This window comes from Heteronotia binoei, chromosome 5 (assembly GCF_032191835.1).
Source record: "Heteronotia binoei isolate CCM8104 ecotype False Entrance Well chromosome 5, APGP_CSIRO_Hbin_v1, whole genome shotgun sequence".
Classification (NCBI taxonomy): Eukaryota; Metazoa; Chordata; class Lepidosauria; order Squamata; family Gekkonidae; genus Heteronotia; species Heteronotia binoei.
In genome coordinates this window covers 130948865-130964979 of record NC_083227.1, presented here as the reverse complement: position 1 = coordinate 130964979, position 16115 = coordinate 130948865, and the positions used below count along the sequence as shown (strand labels likewise).

Genomic DNA, 16115 nt, shown 5'->3' with positions numbered 1-16115 from the left:
AGGAAGGAAGGAAGGAAGGAAGGAAGGAAGGAAGGAAGGAAGGAAGGAAGGAAGGAAGGAAGGGAGGGAGGGAGGGAGGGAGGGAGGGAGGGAGGGAGGGAGGGAGGGAGGGAAACAGGGGAGATATTCTCTGCTGGTCTCCTGTCCTGTCTGGCTAGGTCAGCAACCAGAAAAAACCAGATACCTCCCTTAGTCAATGAAAACAATGTACATAAATACACAAGCACTTGAAAAATACGCAAAGCACAAGTAGTATAGGAAAATGATCACCCTATCTATATGGCAAAAAAAAAAGTCAAAATGCTGTATTACACAAGCTATTGCCAATAAATGCAAATGCCAATAAATGGAAAAGTAACCATGTACCAAACCACCAAAACAGGGAGGGAGGAAGGAGGGAGGGAGGGAAGGAAGGAGGGAAGGAGAGAGGAGGGAGGGAGGGAAGCAAGGGAGGAGGGAGGGAGGGAAGGAGGGCAGAAAGGAAGGAAGAAAGGAAGGAAAGAGGGAGGGAGGAAGGAAGGAGGGAAGGAAGGAGGGAGGGAAGGAAGGAAGGAAGGGGGAGGGAGGGAAGGAGGGCAGGAAGGAAGGAGGGAAGGAAGGGAGGGAGGAGGGAGGGAGGGAAGGAAGGGAGGAGGGAGGGAAGGAGGGAAGGAAGAAAGGAGGGAGGGAAGGAGGGAAGGAAGAAAGGAGGGAGGGAGGGAAGGAAGGAAAGAAGAAAGGAAGGAGGGAGGGAGGAAGGAGGGAGGGAGGGAGGGAGGGAAGGAAGGGAGGAGAGAGGGAGGGAAGGAGGGAAGGAAGAAAGGAAGGAAGGAGGGAGGGAGGGAGGGAGGGAAGGAGGGAGGAAGGAAGAAAGGAAGGAGGGAGGAAGGAAGGAGGGAAGGAAGGGAGGGAGGAAGGGAGGGAGGAAGGAGGGAAGGAGGGAAGGAAGGAAGGAAGGAAGAAAGGAAGGAAGGCCGCCCCCTCCCGCCAGCCGCCCCCCCCGCTTTCGGCCCCCTCCCTCCCTGCTTACCTTCATCCAGGGCGGGTGTGTCACGAGCTGGGGCTGAGTCAGGCAAAGTCCAGGGGCAGTCCAAGGTCGGCAACTCGTGAGCAAGGAGGGTCCAAGGCGCCAAAACAGAATCGTAATCCAGGTATCACAGGTCAGAGGTTCAGAAGCCGAAGTCAGGGGGTCCAGAGGTCCAAGCCAAAGTCAGGAATCCAAAAGCCAAAGTCAAGAGCCGGAGTGGATGCTAGGATGTCAGGTATGTGACTAGTTGCTTCCACAAAGCCTCCTCCCAAAGCCCACAGCTATATAGCCCTCTGCTGCCTGTTGCTCATTTGGGCTAATTGCTGTCTCAGAGCAGCAGCCAGGATCCTGCCGAAACTTAAGCATCCTCACACTTAGAAGGGCCAGAATCCTTTCACCACTCAGGGCTCAGGGAGCGTCTTGCTTGTGAGCGTGCCTCCCTCCTCCGATCCCTGAGGTCCTGACGAAGGCGGTCACGCACACGAGCCACCCGAGAGGGCGAGGCAGGGGGGCTTGGATCTTCTTCAGCAGGAGGCAGGGGCACTGGTGCAGGTGGCAGGGGCACAGTTCCTTCTGCAGGCTCTGCAGGCTCGGTTTCTTCTGCAGGGTCCCCAGCACCCATGACACTATCCCCCCCCCCAGGGCCCCCCTCCGTCGAGGGGCCTGGGAGGTCGGGGTGGTCGCTGTGGAATCGTTGCACCAAGTCCGGGGCATGAAGATTGTCCACAGGTTCCCAGGACCGGTCTTCTGGGCCGTATCCCTCCCAGTCTACAAGGTACTGGAGGCCTCCACGATGGTACCGGGAGTCCAGAATCTGGCGCACCTCATATTCTTCCTCGTCATCCACCAACACCGGTGGTGGCGGCGGTGGGGAAGGAGGCCGAGCTGGGTCAGGGGGTGCAGCTGGAACAAGGAGGGAGCGATGGAACACAGGGTGAATGCGGAGGTGGGGTGGCAACTGGAGCCTGAAGGCGACGGGGTTTATTTGTTCTACGACGGGGTAGGATCCAATGAACCGTGCATCCAGCTTGTGAGACCGACCAGGCCGGCGCAGGTAGCGAGTTGAGAGCCACACCTGATCCCCCGGCTGCACTGGAGGGCCTTCTTGCCTCTTTCGGTCCGCAGCCCGTTTATATGCCTCCTTGGCCTGCTGTAGCTGCTCTCGGAGCAAGTCTTGGCTGGCGCGGAGTTCTTGCAGGTAGGCATCGATGGCGGGGACATTCGTGGGTGGTAGGATTGCCGGGAAGAACCGAGGGTGGTACCCGTAGGTTGCAGCAAACGGGGTCATTTGGGTGGATGAATGGACCGCATTGTTGTATGCAAACTCCGCTAGGGGCAATAGAGTGGTCCAGTCATCCTGCTGGTAACAGGTGTAACAGCGGAGATATTGCTCTAGCGTGGCATTGGTGCGCTCTGTCTGGCCATCTGTCTGTGGGTGGTAGGCTGAGGACAGGTGCACTCGAGTACCCAGGCTGGAATGGAGGGCTTGCCAGAACCGAGAGGAGAACTGAGGGCCCCGATCAGAGATCAGATGGGCTGGGAGTCCGTGCAGACGAAAGATGTGTTGCAGGTAAAGCTGGGCCGTCTCCTGAGCTGTGGGAAGTTTCGGGCACGGAACAAAGTGGGCCATCTTGGTAAATAGGTCGACGACCACCCAGATACAAGTCTGACCCTTGGAGCGCGGAAGTTCCGTGATGAAGTCCATCGAGATGGTCTCCCAGGGTCCTGACGATGTGGGCAAGGGCTGTAGCAACCCTGAGGGTATGGCTGGGATGTCTTTGGCCCGTCGGCAGATGTCACAGGAGCTGACATAACGGGCAACATCAGCGCCAACTCGTGGCCACCAGAATTCCCTTGTCAGCAAGTGGGTGGTCTTATGCTGTCCAAAGTGCCCGGCGGGTAACGAGTCGTGGGTCAGGCGTAGCACTTCTGCTCGCAAGGGCCCGGGCGGCACATAGAGGCGTTCGCGGTGTAGCAAGAGGCCGCCTCGAGTCGTGAACTCGCCTGTTGGGTCATCTTGGAGAGCCTGGAGGTGTTGCTGGACCCAGGGATCATTGGCCTGGCTAGCCCGAATGTCCTCCACGAGTGCTGGTGAAGTGGAGGTGGCTGCAAATACTGAGGGCGGCAGGATTGGAGCAGCGGGCACGGTCTCAGTTGAGGCAGGGGCGTATTCCGGTTTCCGGGAGAGCGCGTCTGCTTTCCGGTTCTGGGTATGGGGGATGTAGGAGATCCGGAAGTCGAAGCGAGAGAAGAATAGGGACCACCGGATCTGGCGCTGGTTGAGACGGCGGGTGGTCTGGAGGTGTTCCAAGTTCCGGTGATCGGTGAGCACTTGAACAGGGTGGCGAGCCCCTTCGAGGTAATGTTGCCAAACCTCAAACGCCGCCTTGATCTCGAGCAACTCCCTCTCCCAGATGGTATAGTTCCTCTCTGCAGCAGTGAGCTGGCGCGAGTAATAGGCGCAGGGCTGGAGTGGCTGGGACGGCTCCTCGCGCTGGGACAGCACTGCTCCCAGGGCCACGTTGGAGGCATCAGCTTCCACCGTAAAGGGAAGCTGGGAGTCAGGGTATCTCAGGAGTGGCCCGGTGGCAAAGCGAGTCTTCAGGGTGGAGAAGGCGTTATCGGCCTCTGGGGACCAGCGGAAGGGTTCTTTGGGGTGGAGTAGTTGAGTCAGGGGTGTGGTCAGGGATGCGTAGGCCGGGATGAATTGCCGATAGTAGTTGGCAAAACCAAGGAACCGCTGCAGGTCTTTGCGATTCTGAGGAGCCTGCCAGGTCAGGACCGCTTCTACTTTTTTCGGGTCCATGAGGATCCCCTGCGGTGACACAATGTGCCCAAGGAACTCGACGGAGCGCAGGTCGAAGTCGCACTTCTCCAGCTTGGCGTAGAGGCCATGGGCTCGTAGGCGCTGCAGGACCTGGCGGACGTGCTCGGCGTGCTGGGCAGGATTGCGGGAGTAAATTAGGAGGTCATCCAGGTATATGATCGCGAAGCGGTCGAGCAGGTCCCGGAATATGTCGTTCATGAACCTCTGGAAGACAGCGGGGGCATTGGTCAATCCGAAGGGCATCACCAGGTGCTCGTACTGCCCGTATCGGGTCCCAAACGCGGTCTTCCACTCGTCTCCGGGCCGTATGCGCACCAAATTGTACGCTCCACGGAGGTCCAGCTTGGTGTAAATCTGGGCCCCCTTTAAGCGATCCAAGAGTTCAGGGATCAGTGGTAGAGGGTACCGGTCGCGGATGGTGATCTTGTTCAGGGCCCGGTAGTCATTGCACAGCCGCAGCTCCCCACTTTTCTTCTTCACGAAGAGGACTGGAGCAGACAGGGGAGAGGTTGAGGGTCGGATGAATCCGCGTTTCAGGTTCTTGTCCAGGTAGTCTCGCAGAGCTGCCAACTCAGGCTCCGACATCGGGTACAGACGCCCCACCGGGAGTGGTGCCCCAGGTACTAGGTCAATGGCACAGTCATAGGGCCGGTGAAGGGGAAGCTGATCCGCTCCTGTCTCTTCGAAGACATCGGCGAAGTCCGCATACTTCTGAGGGAGCTGAGGACCACCACTCGGGATGCCGGCTGCTAGAGTGGTGGGAGGAGTCAGATGGGGGCATGGGTCTCGGAAACATAGTTCCTGCTGGGCCCAGTCCACGATGGGGTTGTGCAGCTCCAGCCAGGAAAGGCCCAGAATCAGCGGGAAGCGAGGCATGCGGGCGACATTAAACTGCAGCTGTTCTTGGTGCTGCTGGACGTGGAAGGTGATGGGGCAGGTCTCCTGGGTGACGGGGCCAGAACGGAGGAGGCGCCCGTCGATAGCCTCCACCAGCGTTGGAGTCTCTTTTGTCTGCACTGGTATCTGGTGCTGCTTTACAAAGGCAGCATCAACAAAACAGTGGGCCGCTCCCGAGTCCAGCATGGCATATACAAACAGCCAGCGTTCATCAGGCAGACGGAGTTTGACTGGTAGCAGGAATGGGCCCGGGGTATCAGTCTGCTGTTCGGAGGACCCAGCTAGTCGCCCCAGGCTGGAGGGCCCACTTACGCTTGGGGCTGCTCTTTTGGCGGCGGTGGCAACGAGGGTCCGGGTATCCGACGCTTAGCAGGGCAGCCAGAGGCATAGTGGCCTGCCGTACCGCAGTAAAGGCACAGATTCTGCGTGCGGCGTCTGGCCTTTTCTTCTGGAGTCAGGCGGGGTCGAGCAGCTCCAAGCTGCATAGGCTCCTCCTCGGCTCTGGTACTAACTGGAGATGGGCGAGGAGCCAAGTGGCACGGCGCAGGGAGCTGGCGCCCTCTGGTCTTGGCTTGGCGGCGACTTTCCAGGCGGCCATCAATGCGGAGGCAGAGGGTGATAAGTCCTTGGAGCGTGGGTGGCGACTCTACCCTGGCCAGTTCATCCAGGACTTCCTCTGCCAGCCCCTCGGTAGACTGGTCCATCTGGGCAGCCTCATTCCACGCCAAGTCTTGGGCCAGGAGCTTGAATTCGGTGGCATACTGAGCCACTGAGGATTTGTCTTGTTTCAGCGCCCTGATCTTCCGGTTGGCTGTGGCTGCTTGGACTGGGTTTGAGAAGGCAGCAGACAGGTGGGCCTCAAACCCCTGGTAATCAGTCAGCAGGGGAGAAGACGCAACCAGCAAGGGTGTGGCCCATTTGGCCGCCTGCCCCTTTAACAGGCTGATGATGAAACACACCTTTGTTTTGTCGTTGGGGAAGTCCCGAGCTCTTAGTTCGAAGTACAGCCGGCACTGCGCTAGGAAAGCAGGAAATTCTTCCACGGCACCCCCAAATCTGTCAGGTGGGGGAACTGGGCACTTGGCTGGAGCACTGGCCACAGGTTGTTGCTGCAAGTGTACTACTGCCTGTGTCAGCTGCTGTACCTGGGCTTGGAGCGCAGCCAGTAGTCCTGTGGTTCCACTTGCTTCAGCATCCATCCTGTGGAATGGGTGTTGGTTGTGGGTGGAAGCAATCTGTCACGAGCTGGGGCTGAGTCAGGCAAAGTCCAGGGGCAGTCCAAGGTCGGCAACTCGTGAGCAAGGAGGGTCCAAGGCGCCAAAACAGAATCGTAATCCAGGTATCACAGGTCAGAGGTTCAGAAGCCGAAGTCAGGGGGTCCAGAGGTCCAAGCCAAAGTCAGGAATCCAAAAGCCAAAGTCAAGAGCCGGAGTGGATGCTAGGATGTCAGGTATGTGACTAGTTGCTTCCACAAAGCCTCCTCCCAAAGCCCACAGCTATATAGCCCTCTGCTGCCTGTTGCTCATTTGGGCTAATTGCTGTCTCAGAGCAGCAGCCAGGATCCTGCCGAAACTTAAGCATCCTCACACTTAGAAGGGCCAGAATCCTTTCACCACTCAGGGCTCAGGGAGCGTCTTGCTTGTGAGCGTGCCGCCCTCCTCCGATCCCTGAGGTCCTGACGAAGGCGGTCACGCACACGAGCCACCCGAGAGGGCGAGGCAGGGGGGCTTGGATCTTCTTCAGCAGGAGGCAGGGGCACTGGTGCAGGTGGCAGGGGCACAGTTCCTTCTGCAGGCTCTGCAGGCTCGGTTTCTTCTGCAGGGTCCCCAGCACCCATGACAGGGTGGCGGCCTCTCCTCCCGGTGGCTGGTGCTGCTGGCGGGGCTGGCGGCGGCTGCGGAGGCCGGGGAGGGCCTCCACTGGTTTCTGAAGGGCCTCCAGGGACCAGCGCCGGCCTCTCTGCGGCCTCGGCTGGTCGGCGCTGGTCGCTGGAGGCCCTCCAGAGACTCTGGAGGGCCTCCAGGGACCAGTGCCGGCCTCTCCGCGGCCTCGGCTGGTCGGCGCTGGTCGCTGGAGGCCCTCCAGAGTCTCTGGAGGGCCTCCAGGGACCAGTGCCGGCCTCTCCACGGCCTCGGCTGGTCGGCGCTGGTCGCTGGAGGCCCTCCAGAGTCTCTGGAGGGCCTCCAGGGACCAGCGCCGGCCTCTCCACGGCCTCGGCTGGTCGGCGCTGGTCGCTGGAGGCCCTCCAGAGTCTCTGGAGGGCCTCCAGCGACCAGTGCCGTCCTCCCCGCGGCCTCCGCTGGTCGGCGCTGGTCGCTGGAGGCCCTCGAGAGTCTCTGGAGGTCCTCCAGGGACCAGCTCCGTCCTCTCCGCGGCCTCTGCTGGTCTGTGCTGGTCGCTGGAGGCCCTCCAGAGTCTCTGGAGGGCCTCCAGCGACCAGCGCCGGCCTCTCCACGGCCTCCGCTGGTCGGCGGTGGTCGCTGGAGGCCCTCCAGAGTCTCTGGAGGGCCTCCAGCGACCAGCGCCGGCCTCTCCGCCGCCTCCCCGGCCTCCGCCACCGCCGCCGGGCCCCGCGCACGGGTGGGGAATGCAGTGAGGGAGGGAGGGAGCGTCCTTGCGCGTGCGCAGGAGCCCTGCACACGCGCAGGGACGCTCCCTCCCTCCCTCGCCGCCTTCCCCGCCGGCGTGCGCGGCCCACCGCCTCCGGGGCTGGCTAAACCGGGACCTCTAATGACCCCGGTATAGCCAGCCCGGGAGGCGGGAATAGGGGGCCAGAACCGGGACATTCCCGGGTGCCCGGGATGGTCTGGCCACCCTATAAAACAGTTCAGTCAAATAGCATGAGACTTCCAAATTGCATTTAGCTTGCAAACTGTGGGCCTCAGTCTCTTCCAGACCCCTAGCAGTCAGAGCTTCTCTTATTTTTATGCTTTGAGCAATTGACTCTGACTCTATGTGTCAGGGTTCAGTATCTTATAAGAGTTCTACCATGCAAAGGGCAAGCTTTCGTGAACATGACCTGTTGCATCAGAGTCAGATTTACAGATTAAATCTTCTTGTTTTCCTCCCCCAGCCAGCAGCAAGAAAACCCCAGTTGGGTGGTTGTTGTTTCCTGTGAAGCAGTAACCCCATTCTGGCTGTGTGTTGTTCACTGCAGTTAATTGATAGATATTTTGAAGGTGAATGCATTTGTGATTATTAACGCCCTCATGCTACTGAGAGAGCTGCTTTTTTGATAAAGGTACCATGCCTTTCACTGATGGCTTTTCTTTTTGTAGTTTATGATACTGTGATGAGGCAGCTTTTGTGGACACAAGCTTCCTAATAGTACTATTTATCACTGTGACAAAAGTTGAAGTGAGGAAAAAGCAGGAGCTGAAATGAAAGAATAGAATTTTTATTATTTTAACAGCTGAATGTGACATATATGGAATTTATACCAGTCAGTGTTTTGATGTCTAGAAAACCAATATCAAATAAGGCAAATGAAATAAGGCACTGCTTATCTTTTTAAATCAGGGTTAAAAAGGATATCTGAGGCAGAGACAGGAAGGTAATATAAACTGCCAATCTTTTGCTGCAATTCCCCCTTACTGTAGTGTAAGATGCTATGCATAATTAGGGTTGCCAACTCTAACTTGGAAAATTTCTGGAGATTTGCGTATAACACCTGCAACTGCTGTTTATATACAAATGCTAAAAGTGTCCAAGGTAAAATCAGGGAGTTAGAATGCTTAGTTTTGGGGGGAAATACAGACATTGTGAGTATTTCAGAAACTTAGTGGAATGAGGAGAATCAGTGGGACACAGTGATTCCAGGATATAAATTATATCAGAAGGATAGGGAGGGAAGGGTTGGAGGTGGGGCAACTCTATATGTCAGAGAGGGTATACAGTCCAGTAAGACTGAGAAGGTAAGAGAATTAGATTCGGTTCTAGAAATGCTCTGAGTTGAAATAGGCCCAAAAGGAAGCTTACCTCTGGGAGTTTGTTATTGCCAACCAGATCAAAAGATAGAGGATGATTATAAAATGATGAAAGAATTAAAGATAGTGGCTAGACGTAAAAACTGTATCATAATAGGTGATTTCAACTACATGCACATTGACTGGGTCAATACGTGTTCAAGTTGGGAGAAAGAGATTGTATTTCTAGACACTCTCAATGACTGTGTTATGGAGCAGATGGTCACAGAACCTACCAGGGCTGGGGTGATCCTGGATTTGCTCCTAAGTGAGGCCCAAGACCTGGTGAGAGATGTAAAAGTGATTGCACCACTCGGGAGCAGTGACCATAATGTTATTAATAATAAATAATAATAAATTTTATTTATATCCCGCCCTCTACCATTTGTATAAATAGGGAGTTGCCCCAAAAGACCAACACAACCACTTTTAACTTTAAAAGGGGTAAATTCTCTGAGATGAGGAGGCACGTGAAGAGGAAACTGAAAGGAAAGGGTCAACATCCTTGGGGAAGATTGGAGACTTTAAAACTACAATCCTAGAAAGCAGGGGTCATTTTGTAGAAAAATAGGTGGTGGAGCTCATCCAGGGATTGTTATGCAGCTGCATATACTATTCAATGGACAAGGAGGTGGAACTCTCATGAGGAGGTGGAACTCTCAGAAAGGTTCAGGAGGTGTGCTCCTGTGAGCTCCCACTGAATCCAAGGCCTGCTAGAAAGTCAGATGAAATATATACCACAAGTCAGGAAAGGCACAAACAGGTATAGAAAAAAGGCCTGCATGGTTAACAAAGTAATGGAAGCAGTCAAAGGTAAGAAGCAGGGCTTTTTTTTTAGCAGGAATGCAGAGGAACGCAGTGCCTGCTGGCTTGGAAAGTTTTCCTGCTGGTTTGCAGAGCATTCTGGCAGATTTGGAGAGCAGGCAGGCAGTTAGGAGACTGTCTATTGAAGTGCCTGCTTCTCCAAGCCTGCTTCTCCAATACAGTGGCTTGGAGAAAGCAGGCACTTTCCAAGACAGCTAACTGCCTGCCTCTTTTTAAGTTACAGCATTTTTCATTCTGTGCAATGAAAAATGTCATAGATTTGATAATTTGTGGGTGTGGCCTATTTTACACAGAAAGTACAACAAGATCATTAAGGGTTCAAATTTTGGAAAATCGTAGCCACAAAAAACAAGGTTATAGACGTGCCACTTATGAGCCATTTTCTGGAGAAAAGACATGTAATTGATTATTTCAAATTTCTAGTTTTATACAAATATACATAAAAATATTGTTGCTTAAGGAATGCTATTGGATACACAGATTGAATTTTGTTGCACCCCATAGATTAAATTTGGCTTTAGATTTGTCATGTTTCTTATAAATTTTAATTCCCCATGCATTTTTGTAGCAGGTATATTTTCAGTTAGTTAACCATGGTTAATAAGGATTATGTAATAACCAATATAATTTAACATTCTCTCTTTAATTTATTTTATTGTATATTGTTTTTTAGTATTTTATGTGGTTTTTAACTGTTGTTAGCTGCCCTGAGCCCGTTAGGGGAGGGCAGGATATAAATCTGATAAAATAAAAATAAATAAAATTAATAAATACTTAAGAACATAAGAGAAGCCATGTTGGATCAGGCCAATGGCCCATCTAGTCCAACACTCTGTGTCACACAGTGGCCAATATGTGTGTGTGTGTGTGTGTGTGTGTATTCACTTACATTTATTACAAGGCAATTTTTCAGAATAATTACTATTTTCCCCCTAACAGATATTATCTTTCATTAATATGAAATTCATTGAGAAATTTTCCATTATGTATTTCTATGAGTAACATGTCATAAAGGCTTTATAATTTGAATTAGACACTAGGTACCCTATGCTAATTTTTATCCCCAATTAATTAATAATCAATTAATATTTTTATAAATTTATACATAATTCATTATATAAAGATAGGTTTTAGGTTTGCATAAAATATTTACTTATAAGAAGGCATGTAAAATGATAAATATATTGTCATAGGAACTTAAAGAAAATTTTGCACAAAAAATAAATTTGGCATATATTTTTTAACAGAGTGAAAGCTTCATATTAATACTTAACCCAGGCAAGGAGTGTGTTGAGAATCCATCGAGGGAGAGTGTGGTTTCTGTCCAGGTTTCTGGGAGAAAAATCATCTCAAATTGCTTTAAATAAGAACAAAAATCTTGATCCATTTTTTTATTGCCCTATCCAGCTGTGTTCCAAGATAACAACTTCATGATTGAGGACTGGGGTTCACATTAATACTTAAGAACTAAGGGGTTTTATGAGAAATATGACTCCATATTAACAACAACAAAAAGGAATATCTTTGTAGAAATAATTATTTTATCATGGCTTTGATTTTGCCATGTGTATGCAATAGCACTGTATAAGAAATTACTAGTGCCATCAATTGGACTCATTAAAAGTCAGGGAGTGGAATATGCAATTGCCTTAAGCCGTCTGAGCATTTTGCCAGTGAGAAAATTAGGATGGAGACATTATGTCCTGTATGAGTCCTGGCTTAAAAATTATGTCTTTAATGACATTTTGAAATGTGAGTAATTGTTTTCTGTGGTTTGTGATGGGTGGATGGTAGTATGGAATAGATGGTTCTTTTGTATATTGTTTTCAGTGTCCTAAATCCCATGCCTGAGGAAAATTTTATTGAAACAGGAAGTGGAATACCAGCTGTCCTATTGCATTAGGATGAAATCTTTTGTGGGATTCAAGAAGTTGCAATTTACTTCATGTCATTGAAGTCCACACTGGAATCTGTACCATCACTAAGGAATTTTGTCAGAGAATGGAATTTACTTTTTGTGTGTCTGTTTGCAATAAGTAATTGTAGATTTACCTGTCTTTATTATTTAAAAGGCTAATGAGTTTTTAGTAATTTTGGTCACAGTAACCAATAGGTTTAGTGTAGTCAGTGCCATTTAGGCTTGCCAGGTCCCAAGGTCCCAGTTTTGCAGGCTTTTCCCCTCCCCCAGCCAGCTGATTGGCAGGCAAGCCCCAGTCCTGGCAGGAGCTATATGCCTTTCCACCTGGGAAGGCTAGAAGAAGCTGGGTAACGGCTTGCTCTTTGGAAGGTAGTATGGAATAGTTGGCTTTTATATTTCTGCAGGAGCCTGACCGGGGTGAGTCAGAAGAGTAATGTCTGTGAGTCTGTGAAACATTGTGTGAAGTCTGTGAAGAGAGCCTCTATTATTTTGCATTCCTGTTAGAAGTCCTCTGCACTATGAGAAGTCCTTTGCATAGTAAAATAGATAGTGGCGAGAAAGTAAGTCTGTTTTGTTATTCATTTTTTAAAGTCCTTTGCACTGTAAAATAGATAATAAAGAGACCTTTGGTTTCCCTGTGTTAGTCTTGGTTAGATTCAACAACTCTCCTGAGAAAATTGCTCCAGTGAGATCACAAATCTGTGCGTGTGCATGTGTGCGCTGAGTTTATTTTGGCTACTCTCTCTTTCTCTCTGTCTTAATTCCTTGAGCTATCCTCAGAAGTTTCTTCTGTATTATTTCTTTTTGATATTATTATTAGTAGTATTGTCTTCCCTCTTCAGAGCTCTTTCCACAGTCCTAAAAGGACTGAGACAAAAAAAAATCAGACTTAAGAGGACTGAGACAAACTCCACAATTGCTAGAGTGTTCTTAGGATCCTTATCACTGAGCCAAAGAGCCAGGTGTTCTGGAGTATTGGGGGGGGGGAAGGGGGCTTATAATTTAAAATGGAACACAATTTCCATTTTTACACTTTTGCTTTATAATTATTTTTTCCACCTTTTGAAGGTATATGAAAAACCCTTCTATGGTTTTGTATCTGTCAGCTTCCTTTATTCCTTAGAGCATGTTCAGAACTTTAAACATACACAGTCCTGATTTTCTCAGTGTTCTGTTTCCTCTGTTTAAAAAATTTAGAAACATGGCAATCTCTGGTGACTGTGTTGGAAACTGCTTTAAGCTAAGGTATATGTGGTGTTTGTCTGCTGCAGTAACTATAATGTCTTTACTCTCTCTAGAACTTCCAGCATCAGTCACCAGAAACACTATGAGTTGGGTGTGGCTGAATGACTGCACTTACGGTGATGTCAGGAAGGTATAGCCTAATATGCCAATCAATTCCTGCCATTAGGAGTGTGGCCTAGTATGTAAATGATGTTGATATCACAGGTGTGGCCTAATATTTTAATGTGTTTCTGCTGGGCTTTTTTTACCAAAAAAAGCCCTGGTAAGAAGGATTCCTTTAAGTGGTGGAAAGCTGGGCCAAGTGAGGTTAATAAAAGGGAACACAGGCTGTGGCAAATAAAATGCAAGTGATCAGGCAGGCAAAAAGGGACTATGAGGAGCATATTGCAAAAAACATAAAGACCAACAATAAAAATTTCTTCAATATATTAGAAGCAGGAAACCAGCCAAGGAGGCAGTGGGGCCCTTGAATGACCAAGGGGTAAAAGGATTACTGAAAGATGATAGGGAAATGACTGAGAAGCTGAATGCATTCTTTGCCTCCATCAAGTGTTTGCCCACTCCAGAAGCGCTGATGACTTCTAGAAAGCTTTTGATAAAGTTTCACATCAAAGACTCCTAAGCAAGCTCAATAGTCATGGCGTAAAAGGACAAGTCTTCTCATGGATGAAAAACTGGTTAATTAATAGGAAACAGAGAATGAGTATAAATGGGCAATTTTTACAGAGGGGGGTGGGAAGTAGTGGGATACTGCAGGGCTCAGTAGCAGATCCAATGCTTTTTAACTTGTTCATTAATAATTTGGAGTTCTTTCAAAAAAAGGTTCAAAAAAGGTGTGAAACATGATTTATATTTGTGCTTAACTAGGATGTATTTGTGTTTCTGCATACAAAATACAAAGCAGCATTTCTGTAATACATGGTAAAAGAAACTACATGAAAAAAACATTTGAAGGTAATTTTTAATTTCATTAACCATAGCTATTTGATTAAACAGTAAATATTTTTTTTAAAAAAATGAAATCAACTGAAATAATTCAAAGAACCTTTTTAAAGAACTTTAAAATAAATACTTAGGCAATGTTTGTCAAATGTGCATCTCTAAATATATATATTTTTTTAAGAATAACTTTTCTGACCTGTCATGCCTGAAATTTCTTCACAGCTCTGTGTTCAAATTTGAGTCAGGAATACACCCTGGTTGTATTATCAGTGGCTCTGGTATACGATGAAGATATTATCTCAGTGTTGTTATTTTTACCACTGCTGTTAGGATAGCGTCCTAATGTGATAAACACAGACATTAGCAAGCTACATAAAAGGCAGATATTTTGCTTCTGGAACAGGCACAGATAGGTGTAATAATGGTGAAGAAAGGGTGACAGATCAAGTGTCTGAACTTTATCCAATTCAGTCTTATAAGAAAAAGTCACAAATAGCTAATAGGTAACATTCATAAAGAGCCCCATGGTGCAGAGTGGTGAAGCTGCAGTACTGCAGTCTGAACTCTCTGCTCATGACCTGAGTTCGATTCCAGCAGAAGCTGGTTTCAGGTAGCCAGCTCAGGTTGACTCAGCCTTCCATCCTTCCGTGGTCGGTAAAATGAGTATCCAGCTTGCAGGGGGGGGGGAAGTGTAGATGACTGGGGAAGGCAATGGCAAACCACCCCGTAAAAAGTCTTCCGTGAAAACGTTGTGAAAGCAACATCACTCCAGAGTTGGAAATGACTGGTGCTTGCACAGGGGACTGTCTTTACCTTTTTAACATTCATAATACTGATGATTCCAGGATGGGGAGTTTTCAAAAAGATGTTAATGTTTGTTCATCAATCAACTTATGTTACCTCTATGTGATACAAAAGCATTTAATAATTCAGCAAGTAAGGGAAATCTGTATTTGAAGAAAGTTAATAAAAGAGAAAAAGCATTGGAAGAAAAAAGTAAAATCTTCAAAATCACTTTTGTAGTAGCCCTTTATTATTTAAGTTTTAGATGTAGCTATATAGTGGAAGCTTCTTAAAGGCTTTAGAAATACTCAATATAAAAATAGAGTACATAACAAAGAAAAGGGGGAAATGAACATGATAGTAGATGTCTCTTTGAGTACAGGGATGACTTTAGATGTGCAGTTTTCCAATTTCAAGTATATGGGGATGTTTATTATTATTTTTTAAAGTCAGCTTTATTATGCATTCCTTGTTAGAAACAGAGAGAGGAGAGAAAACTGAATAGAAAAAAAATAAAAAATAGAAAAAATAGTACTGAAAATATTTCTGTTTGTAATTTAAATCTGTGAATAGTTGTTTTAAGACTGAAGCCTTTAGGTATAATTCAGCTTATAATGAACTTTTTTTTTTAATTTTCTGCTATTAAAATATTTATTTACAAAATTTATACCCCAACTTTTTGCCTTCATCAGGGCCACCAAGGCAGCTGAGAGATTAAAACATATATATTTAAGAAGCTATTTGCATGGGGAAAGTTAAGCTAAATATTTTTCTCCCTGAACTGCCAGCTTTCTATGTTCTGGGCATGTATCAGAGACTGGGTTTCCCCATCTCATTTTCTAGCCTTTTTTTTTTAAAAAAAAATCAGTACATCCCTGATCTAATATACATGGAATCTATGATTAAGTCCTATTTTCAGTTGAAAAGATACATCTTGAAATTATTATTACTATTGTAATACAGTCATGGTGCGTCTTGGTTGGCCTTGAATTGTGGTTGGGCAAAAGTATGGGTTTTGAGCATATTTTGTACTACAGACTGACTTTTTGAAAAATTTAGTAGCATATCTCTTTTTCTCTTTTCCAGCCTTCGGCAAAAGAAAGGAAACTTTCCCCAGAGGCATTGGACTGGGCCAGCTAATTTAGTAAAATGCAAGCCGTGTCCCCTTGCTCATGCCAGCTCTGTTTGTGGTTCTGATGGACATAGTTACACATCCAAGGTAATTGCACACAATATAATAGCCTCAAAACTACAAGGATTTTAAACCCCTGATACAGTATTCAAACCAAAGCCATCTAATAAGACCCTTTAGTAGATGATTATAGGTCAGGAGACCTGTTATTTCGTTTCTATAAGTGAGTTTGTGAAACTTCAGTAAATTCAGTAAATTTTCCTCAGTCTTGCAACATACTGGGATGTCTTTTCTAGATCACCATCAAGGTGAAGAAGTTCAAGAACCAGCATTCTGGGGAGATTTAGGTATATTGTAAAAGTGCCAGATCTGATTCCAAACTTCCTGCATATGGTTATGAAGTCAGGTTTATATTTAGAGTGTGAGGAGAAAGTAGTAACAATTGATTGAAGACACCTGTTATGTAAATCTATGGCTTTATGTTGCTCTATGTTTCCTTTTCTTTATGATGTAACATTAAAATGAACGATCCTATGCTGCGTTCATATAACTCACTGCATAGTTGTTAGAGAATA

At 47.9% G+C, this 16115-nt stretch overlaps 1 protein-coding gene across 1 annotated transcript in view; it reads left to right on the top strand.

Moving 5' to 3' along the window:
- The window catches only part of SPOCK1 (SPARC (osteonectin), cwcv and kazal like domains proteoglycan 1), a 975317-nt gene that overhangs the window by 610294 nt on the left and 348908 nt on the right, over positions 1–16115 (top strand). The window contains exon 5 of the mRNA XM_060240415.1: positions 15495–15627. Within this exon, the coding sequence (XP_060096398.1) occupies positions 15495–15627 (133 nt within the window). The remainder of the gene's footprint in view (positions 1–15494; positions 15628–16115) is intronic.